General features: G+C 40.0%; 1 protein-coding gene across 1 annotated transcript; it reads left to right on the forward strand.

Moving 5' to 3' along the window:
* Positions 1-5,222: 5,222 nt before the first annotated feature.
* On the forward strand, positions 5,223-10,785 carry pdia3 (protein disulfide isomerase family A member 3). The gene is made up of 13 exons (XM_004069407.4): positions 5,223-5,558; positions 6,397-6,475; positions 6,596-6,713; positions 6,796-6,903; positions 7,548-7,674; positions 7,852-7,968; positions 8,046-8,171; positions 8,342-8,524; positions 8,857-8,965; positions 9,403-9,531; positions 9,924-10,003; positions 10,125-10,182; positions 10,253-10,785. The coding sequence occupies exons 1-13, from the start codon at positions 5,425-5,427 to the stop codon at positions 10,364-10,366; spliced, it is 1,482 nt and encodes a 493-aa protein (XP_004069455.1). The 5' UTR covers positions 5,223-5,424; the 3' UTR covers positions 10,367-10,785.

Here is a 10,785-nt window from a genome sequence, read left to right on the forward strand (position 1 = left end):
AATAGTTGCCATAGTAATGTTGACTCAGACAAATCACTGTCATCTAGCTCCAACAGGGCAACATATTGTGAAAACATAGCAACAGAATTGGCTTCACTTTGCTGGAGCTGGAAGTAAGCCAGTAAAACTCTATGAGTAACATCACACTCCCTCAGTCCAGTCCCTATACAATCAATGATCTAGAGTTAAAGTTTTTTATGTGTACATTTTCGGCCAATGAGAGAATCCATTAGAAACTTGGCAACATGTACTAACAGTCATAGATAAACAACCAACAAACAAACAAACACTGTGGCATTTTCAACCTGAATTCACCAAAAGCAACAAAAGAATAAAACTTTGGTTCTAAATTTAAAAGCTTGAAGTGGATTCTGAAGATCTGGGATCTCAATGGGTGGGAAAGAGAGGTTCTTTTGGTGTAATGTGGTTCATAAGATTCTGGTTCATGAACCACCCAGGTGATGTTCAATGCTTATGAGTCCAGAACGCTGCTGAGTTCACCAGATCAAGAAGCACACTAAAAGGTGAGTTTTGATTGTACTGAACTGAAAACTTGTTTTTTACATTCATGTAACTTGTTTTGATAGGTGAACAACCGTTTATCAAGCCTCAACCCAATCGCCGGCACCCACACTCCCTAATGCTTGTGGAGCAATAATGTAAATGCAGGTTATAGATTCTACTTTTATTTGAAAAGCAATGTCGTCTGTCTAGAGATTACATTGAAGAGAGAGCTCATTTTATGGACACAAATCCAAGAAACTATGTTTGGAAAAAGTTATCACTTAAAGGGACGATCCTGCAGCCTCTCAGTTTCCATACGGTTTATCTCAGAAATAGTGAAGCATTCAGCAGACTGGGATGATTGTGTTGATGCTGACAATATTATTTCCTAACCAACACCATCTTTCCTTCAGAAGACCAAATGCCCTACAGTCATGTATGTCCTGCTGAAATGACTGTTGGACACAGTCTGACCCCTGTGGTTTGGTGAATTTCAGGGTATGTTTTTATAAACCAAAAAAAAAAGTGGATAATCTGTATTCTGCAGCAGCACCACAGGCACATTTATGCCAGCAAAACACCAACTTCATCTGTTAAACTGCTGATGGAAGGTTTGTTTGGAGGTGGAGCCTCAAAAAACGGCACCAAAGATGGTAGAAAACCGTTTGTTTCTTAAAAAAAAACAAAAACAAAAGATGCTGCATTTATGAAAAATTAAATTTGACTATTTTTGGTTGTGTTATGTGACCATGTTACCAATGTAGCTACAGTTTAGCCACCTCTGTTAGACTCAAACCCCCAACTGCTAAATCTAATCAGAAATTGGAAAATATAATTAAAAAGAACCTCAATCAAACATTCAATTGCTAAAAGTTCCCTCCACACTTAATTTTCCACAGACAGCCTTTACTGGGATTCCGCCAAAGTTTTCAAGTATCAATCTTTACAAACTTCCAAACCTCATGTGTCCTTCGGATTAGCAAAACTCTCCTCAGATGGTTCTTCGTGGCTATGTAGCTACATCCCAGCGATGTGTTGTTAAGTGCACAGTGTTAAAACCAGGGAAACACAGCGATTGGACACTAAACTAAGTTAAGGTTGGCAGAGGGGGTTAATGATATGGGTTTGTTTTTCTTTAAGAGATAGACCTTGTCCCGTAGTTCCAGTTAAAGTAACTAGATGCTTCTGAAGAGCGAGGGTTTTTGAAGAAGTTTATGCTCCCAACATTATGGGAACAGACTTTCAATGGATCCTTACTGTTCCATCATGACTGCACATCAGTGCTCAAAGCATACTTCATAACGATAACGATCAGTGTGGAAGAACTTGACTGATCTGCACAGTCCTGATCTCAGTTTGATGGCATGTCTTTGGGAGAAAATGGAGTGAAAACTGTAAAAAATAGGATGTTATGTGAATTTATATGAATCCAAAGGCAATTAGGGAAATTCTTTCACTATAGACTAGTGAACATGTATTAGTGAGGCTTAGGTTACGTAAAGGTGATGAAGGATTTATGGTCAATTCTTTATCATCTCAAGTAATTATCATTTTTTTAAAGATTTCTTTACTAATTCAGTAAACTTATGTATGTTATTTTCACTATTAAAAAAATGGAACCTGATTGATTCATAAAGGTCTTTATTTTCTGTTGCAATTACATTCTGTTGTTATCACTCGAAATAACTCACCAACAAATATATTAGGCTCTAAAAGCACTAAAACAAGACAATTTTGACTGATTAAAACTACAATGCTATGTTAGGACTAGAATAAAGACTCTTTTCATAACTTCTATTACAAACTTTGATGTTTAATTTGTTTGTTAAAAAAAGCCCAGGTAAGGTAGGACATATGTTTGACTACAAGAGGCATGAAGTTAGTAATTTCTTTGCAGTGCAGAACATCGGAAAAACAGGGCTTTGTCTTCATGTGACTGAATGAATAATTTCTGTTGTGGTAAAACAGACAACAGCTTTTCCAGTGTCTCAGTCTGCCAGCTGAAGGCACAACAAGGCTTCCAGTGTTGAGACGTGGAGTGTAGGTGCTGGAAGGCGGAGGAAATCTGTCTCTCTGGTTGGATGGAAAAAAGCAGCTGTCCTACATACAGGAAGATTTTCTCTCCTCCTTCACTTCTAATGGCATGTCACTGGCATAATCTGTGAACGTTTCTTCTCCCTGCTCCAAATATGGCAGAGGAGCTAGAATGGTTGTCATGGTAACTCCTCTATAGAGGAGAGAAGGCTCTGACGGGGAGGGAGTAGGGTTTGATGCTGCAAACAGCACATCTCTGTAGCATCGATTAGTAATAGACACTGTGCAGCCTCACATAATGCAGATTTATGACCTTTTACATGATTCCACTCTGTTGTTTCCCCCCACAGTAAACAACCAATGAGAAAAGAGAAAAGCAGTCTGGGGAGAAACACGCTGCTCAACTCTCTGATCATCCGTGGAGCTGCAGCTGTGAACAAAAAAGGTCTAAACAATTTAGGTCAAGAATTGAAACAGATAAAAAAAAGCATTGCCCAAATTTAAAACACAAAGAATTACACTTTAAAAAAAAAAAAATATATATATATATATATATATATATATATATATATATATATATACATATATATATATATATATTATTATTAGTTGTGTACTAATGAAAGAATGACCAAACATAAGGCATGACATGATTACTATCATTGTCCTCACAAAAGGAGCATCTGATTTGTCACGTAAATATATGAGTTTTAAAACCAAAATTTGCATAAATATGAGATGCTTTTACTGTCCTGAACATCCTGTCCATTTTTTTCACTGTCTTTTTATTTTGTCACTCAACCATTTTATGACCTTTATTTAAACAATTTAGTGGCGTTTAACTAATATTTTCTTTCCACTTGCAGCACTTTAGACCTCTCATTATAGTAGTTTTATAATATACTTTTTCTTTGTATTCACAGCACATCAGTTCTGGAAGCATATGTGTCTCATAAAAAAAAGTCAGTACCGGAAATGCTTTTTCATTTTCACAATAAAGCTGCGTCCGTTGACTCTGAAGCAGGGGTGTCAAACTCATTTTCACTGAGGGCCACATCAGCATAGTGGCTGTCCTCAAAGGGCCAGATATAACTAATACATGTAACTAAATGTAATGAAAAATAAATGTAACTACTCCTTAATGTTAAATAACTCATTTATTTACTTACTATAACTTTTTAAAGTACAGTAACAATAATTACAGTTGCGTAGAAAACATATATTTCCTTGTTGCTCTGGCATAAATCCTTTTAAATTTGATTCTGTCAGGTTAGGTTATATGGACAGTGTTTAAGTCCTAATGTATAGTTGTCCAATCAGATATTTCAAGTCCAATTCCCCCTAGATATGAATAAATACACACCAATTTTTATTTTTTATTCTAAGAAATTAAAAACTTCTATGCTCTCGCAGGGCACATAAAATGACATGGCGGGCCACATTTGGCCCCCGGGCCTTGAGTTTGACACATGTGCTCTAAAGTAAAATTAAAAATCAATCCGTAATCCGCCAATCGGCCTTTTCTTTTTCTTCTTCAAAACTGCTCATTCTGTCACTTAATTAAAATGATAAATAAAATGGTATTTAAAATTTCGTTTTCACAAAGTTCTCTAGTAAACGTGTTAGAAATATCTAATTTGACCATTAAAATGGATTAACAGAAATGTTTTTTCGTTTTCACGATGTAACTGCATCATTTTACTCAGCATCAATTGACTCAATTTTTTTGAAATATGAGACACACATTCTTCTATATTCATTAGGATTGTGTGTGGATTAACAACAACAAACAGGAAGCAAAAAAGAAAAGAAAAGACTGAAGCATTTGGCACTGCCCAGTAACGCCATCTGCTGGCGCAATGAGGACACTGTATTTCAAGACGACTGTGAAGAGATCTGGTTTTGATCATTTTTATAACATAACTTTGCTGGGTGTGCATATAAAACAGTCTGAATGACCAACACAGATACTTTTAGTTTTACTAATGTGATTATAAATCATATTATATACTATAGAGCTATGTTTAGTCAATTACCACCAGTCGTGTTCAATTATTTTAAACCATTCAGAGAAGTTTTGATCTGACAGTGGTGCAGTGTCTCAGTTATCACCCTAGAAAGTAGTCCAACGCTAATTTACTTCATCCAGAAATGTCCATATTTAGATATGGTTCAATTAATATCCTCAGAGGAGTGCTTAGAGTCTGGTAGAAGGTCTGGGAGAGTGTAGACCATAAATCTTTACTGTGGGGAAAAAAAACTGGCCTGAAATCATAGCTTTAGAACGTTTAGAAAGACAAAGTCCTCAACAGTTATAGAAATCTTTTTGTTGATGATAAACCACAGCCAGTGGTTGTGTTTTAAAGTGACCGGAAAGTGGCTTTAAAATATTCCTGTGAAGCAAGGCAGTTTTAATTAATTTATCAAACAAAGTAAGTTTGTGCTTTTGTGACGTTGTAGTTTCTAAAATCTACACCTGAGCAGGTGCTATTTTACCTCAAAATGTTTTCACATCATGAAAACACGATCTGGTAAAAATCAACAGGACTTCCGCGTGTTAGAGGCGTTTTGATTTTTGCCCAGTGCTGATTGGTTAAAATGCTCCGTATGTCATCTATTCTCGCTGCTGATTGGCTGACATCCGAAGAGTGACTTGGTAAGTGGACCAATGAGAGGCTGCCACACTCTGGTAAGAAGAGGTCCCGCTGCCTGTGAAGATCCTGAGCGGCTCTTGTTCCTTTCTCTTTCTTTATCGTTTTCTGTCTTGGCCTTAACTGAGGAGCTTGCAGCTTTGGCGTTCACGCTGTCAAACCGACGCGATAGAGGACAGCCGCGAACTCCTCCTGCATCATTTTTGCTTATTTGAAGTGGACTGCCCCGTGAGAGATGCTAAGGTTGATCTTTTTAGCCGCTCTGGCAGGTTTCACTCGGGCCAGTGACGTGCTCGAGTACACGGATGATGACTTTGAAAGCAGGATTGGAAATCATGATCTGGCTCTCGTGGAATTTTTTGCTCCTTGGTGAGTGAGTCCCGTCGTCTATTGTTCCGGTGCTGCGTCGCAGCATTGTTAGCAAAGGCTACGTTTAGCTTTATATTTACGCGACTTATATCTGCAGAAATGAATTTATCTTTATATGTGGGAAAGAAAAATCACGCTTTCCTTCATCTGTCATTAAAATCGCTTTACTCATTAGCTAAGCTAGCTTGGGGGACCAAATGCTGCTAGCATTGCTGCAGGTAAACCTGCAGCCGTAAATGTGTACTAAATTATTATAATTAAACAAGCATGTGTATGTATAAATACATATTAAAATGATATTTTTACATTTAAAGAAATGTTTATGGTTCGCGTTTAAAATTAACACTATAATAGCTAAAATCTGTGATAATCAGCAACGAGGAAGTTAGGGGGTGTGGCGTTTGGTTGTTGTAACCTTCTGATTGGCTAATGAAGTTTTGGTGTCCTTATCCTATTGGTCCACGGAAAGTCTGACGTGTTTTCTCTGTGCCAAACTTGAATGAATTCAATTTTGCTAAACTTACAATTCAAACGCTTTAAACGTGTTTTACTTTGTACAGTTGACTTTTTTTTGTTAGTAACTGTGAAACATATCTTACAACAAAGTGTCCCCGTGAATGTTTACTGACCTTTTTTTGTAGTAAATTGAGAACACATTGCTAATCCAAACACGTGAAAGATGAGCCTTTTGACTCCAGCACTTAAATTTGTTTAGGCTTCTGAGTATTAAAGGTGTTAGATTTCACGCAGGGAGTTTGTTTTTGGTCTTGACGAGTTTAAAGCTGATGTGTCACCCCCCCCCTCCCTCTTTTTTGCCACCCCCATATTGTTTCTTTAGGTGTGGTCATTGTAAACGACTGGCCCCTGAATACGAAGCAGCAGCCACACGCTTGAAAGGCATTGTTCCACTCGTTAAGGTATTGTACACTCCTCTTCATTTATCTGCTCTCTGGATGCACTTTTTGCACTTTCTGTTTGTCAATACTCTCCCCATTAAGTGATTTAGTCCCCCTCCCCCCTCCCCCCCTCCAATCTAGGTCGACTGCACCGCCAACAGCAACATATGCAGCAAGTATGGCGTCAGCGGGTACCCAACTTTGAAGATCTTCAGAGATGGAGAGGAATCTGGTCCTTACGATGGTCCCAGAAGTGCAGGTATTCACCTTACACCCCTGTTTTGTAATTCTTCAAAAAAAAAAGGTTGAATTGCATCTAAGGCTGCTCTTCCTCTCTCAAGATGGGATCGTCAGTTTTCTGAAGAAGCAGGCTGGCCCAGCTTCAGTGGAGCTCAAGACGGATGCTGACTTTGAGAAGTTCATCGGAGATCAAGATGCAAGTGTTGTTGGTGAGTTTTGTTTCTCCCACTTCTTGTCATAACAGTCTTTTCTGAGCTGCATAAAAAAGTCACAGTGGTTTTAATAGTTCCATGAATAGTTCACCACCTGTTGTTTCCTCGGTTGCCAGATCTGTTAATGATCAGCACAAAAGTAATCAGTTTTATTTAGAGCTAGTCCAAATACCACTCTATAGAAACTGATAATTATACTGTAAGCATATTTAGGAAAAGCTTAAAGCTGCAGAGAGGAAATAGGAAAAAAAATCAATAAAGTCTCAGGCTCCCCTGAAGTGGATTAATCAGACGTCCAAATGGTTTGTATGCTGATGTCACCGTAGCTATGGCCATGAGTGAAGTGGGAAAAGGAGGATAGACTAACACTCTTATCACACATTACATTATTTGCACTTCTGTGTCCAAAGGTTACACACTTGACAGCAAAAGTAGTACATAATTCCCCACCTTCTTCCCCAAATGCAGTAAACTATAACATTTTCCCAAGAATACTAAAGAAAAACAGTTGTAAATCGCATCTCCCATTTAATGTGAGCTGAATGTGTTTAAATGAAGCTTGATTGGCATAAAAACCCACAGAATCTGTTGAGGCCGGCTGCGAGTTTTTGCTTGATGGACGATGTGTCCGTTCTTTCCAGGGTTCTTCGCCGATCAGAGCACTTCACAGGCCGAGTTCTTGAAGGCAGCCAGCGCCTTGAGGGACGACTATCGCTTTGCCCACACCAACTCTGAAGCTCTTCTTAAGAGCAACGGCATTGATGAAGAGTGAGTAGATCTGCAAGAGCTATAAGAAGCTTGGTTAAACATGTGGTTAAGATGATGGTGCATCTACAACTTTGGTGGTCAGTTTTGCTGCAGACGTCTCCAGAAGTGTCAAAATAAGTGACCTGCTTGTTCTCTGTGAAACTGAGATGACTGATCTTTTTCTGTTTTGGTTTTCAGGGGAGTCGTCCTATTCCGCCCGCCTCGCCTCAACAACAAGTTCGAGGAGAACTCTGTCAAATTCACAGAAGACAAATTCACCAGCAACAAAATCAAGAAGTTTATTCAGGAGAACATGTGAGTGCTCCAGATCCCCTCATGGCTGCACGGCACAGAGCAGTTCCTGACATTGTTTTCTCTTTCTCTGTTCTCAGCTTTGGAATCTGTCCACACATGACTGACGATAACAAAGATCAGTTGAAAGGAAAAGATCTGCTGGTGGCTTATTATGAGGTCGATTATGACAAGAACCCCAAAGGTTCCAACTACTGGAGGAATAGGTGGGTGTCCTGCACTTTTTTGGTGCTGCTGTCCTCAACAGAAGCTTAAACATCTGCATGATCAAAATTCCCTCTGAAATGGCAGAAGAGTGGACGCTGCACCTGCTTTTGTTTGACTCCCCTCCCCGCTTTATTTCAGTAACTTACATGTTGACTGTCTGATATTTTAGAGTGATGAAGGTGGCAAAAAGCTTCCTGGATCAGGGCAAGAAGCTTAACTTCGCTGTGGCCAACAAGAACACGTTCAGCCACGAAGTGTCGGAGTTCGGGCTGAGCAGCAGCTCGGGGGAGCTCCCCGTAGTGGCCATCCGCACCTCCAAGGGCGACAAATACGTCATGACGGAGGAGTTCTCGTAAGTGTGGATTAGAAGGGTGCCCGGGATCGCAGAGTAATCTGAAAATGATGTGCTTTTTTGTTAGAGAATCAATTTATGCTTTATAGAGTTCAGGAAAACACTGGAAACGGCTTTGGTTATAAATATGCAGCTTTTACACTGCAGCAGATCTGTTTTAAAAATAGTATCTACTTAAAATGAATTCAATTATTCTTGATTGTAACTTGAGCCAGTTGCTACTCGAATGTGACGTCTTCCCTCCCTTAAAGGAGGCTGCTGTCCTGTACGGAAGCTGAAGTTTGGTGATCATGTCTGTTAAATCTCCATCCCTGTTTCACTTTTTCTAACAGACGTGACGGAAAAGCTCTGGAGCGTTTCCTGCAGGACTACTTTGATGGGAAGCTGAAACGCTACCTTAAATCTGAGCCCATTCCAGAGGACAACGACGGCCCTGTTAAGGTAACGGGTTCTTAAACGCTTCACTTCCCTGTAGATCGGTTTTACGGACTGCTGGTAAAAGAGATCATCAGACTGTCAGTCATCATAAAAAATCTGACTTCAACACTGACAGATGGTCTAAATGAAATCCAGATTAAACCACGTTTGACTTTTTCTTTTTTCTTTTCTTTGTTCAATGAGCCATTTCAAGATTTCACAGACATAAACTCAAACCATGGAATTTAACTTTCCACCATCATAAAGCAATCATGTCAGGTTTTTTATTTATTTATTGGAACTAACTTTATAAAGCTGATTCATCTTGACATACTAATACATTTTTGTAAAAATGCCCCCCAAAAGAATCTGGGTATGATAGTATAAAAACATCATAGCTGTTGCACGCGTGCCCCTGTGGAATTCCATCAGAGCTTGTGACGCCTCGTCTTTCTTCTCAGGTCTTGGTGGCTGAGAACTTTGACTCCATCGTCAACGACGACAGCAAAGATGTTCTGATTGAGTTCTACGCCCCGTGGTGCGGACACTGCAAGAACCTGGAGCCCAAATACAACGAGCTGGGAGAAAAGGTGAGTCTTTTCAGAGAATATATTTGTAATTAAATCTGTTTATGGGGCCTTTTAGAGTTGTATACTTTTGGAAATCATACTTTTTCTTTAAAAAGCTGTTTAGCAAAGCAGATGGCGTATACTTGGAAAGCGCTTTCCTGCCTTCTTAGAAGGCTCACAACACTTCAGTCACGGTCCCATTCACACTCCACCGGCCCATAACCTGCGGGGTTATAGTGCTTGCCCAAGGACACTTCAACACATGGACGGGAAGGGCGGGAATTGAACCTGCAATATTCCCATCATAGGTCGACCACTCCACCTCTGCACCGTGGCTGCCCCATATTAAAACAAAAAGACGAGCTTGTAGACGAGGAAACTCTGATTTCTCACATGATCTCCTGTTTTTGCAGCTGGCCAATGATCCCAACGTTGTCATTGCCAAGATGGACGCTACAGCCAATGACGTTCCATCTCCGTATGAAGTCAGCGGGTGAGAAGCCTTGTTTTACACATTCAAAGTTTTGAGGGCTGCGTGATGCTTTCTGAAACGATCAAATCTAACTGAAGCTTTTTCTTTTAAAATGATTTTCCTTCAACCTTTGCTCTTCCAGTTTCCCCACGATCTACTTCTCTCCAGCCGGTCGCAAGACGTCCCCAAAGAAATATGAAGTAAGTCTCTCCTCAGCGCTCGAAGCCGAGCTGCTGTTTGCTCTCTGCTGATCGTCCTGTCACTCTGCAGGGAGGTCGGGAGGTCAGCGACTTCATCTCCTACCTGAAGAGAGAGGCCTCCAACCCGTTAGTGATGCAGGAAGAGCCCAAGAAGAAGAAGAAGGATGACAAGTCAGAGCTATAAGACGTCCAAACAGGAACTGAAACCCCACACGCGTCATCACCAGGAGGAATGGGATTGGGGCAAAGAACTAAATTATAGTCCACTATTTTAGTGAACTGCAGAATGCCGTGGACCTGAAGTCCAAGTTTTCCTTCCATTGGTCTTCTGCTGCTCTGGGAATTCTGTGGAGGGATGGTGGCCAGGGTCTCAAAACTGAAACCTTTTTTCTTTTTTTGTATTTTTTTTTTTTTGTCTTGGAGAATGAGGGGCAGCTTATGTGGGGAAAATGATTTCTTTGGTCTGTCTACGACACCACAGACTGATGCACTTTGGTTTAATGTCAGTTTCTGATCATCTGTTGCTTTAGATGTCCTCGCCATCATGGGATTTTCCTTATTCCGTAACTGGTCTCCCCCCCCCCCCCTTTTTTTTTTTTTTTT

Source organism: Oryzias latipes, chromosome 6, assembly GCF_002234675.1.
Source record: "Oryzias latipes chromosome 6, ASM223467v1".
Classification (NCBI taxonomy): Eukaryota; Metazoa; Chordata; class Actinopteri; order Beloniformes; family Adrianichthyidae; genus Oryzias; species Oryzias latipes.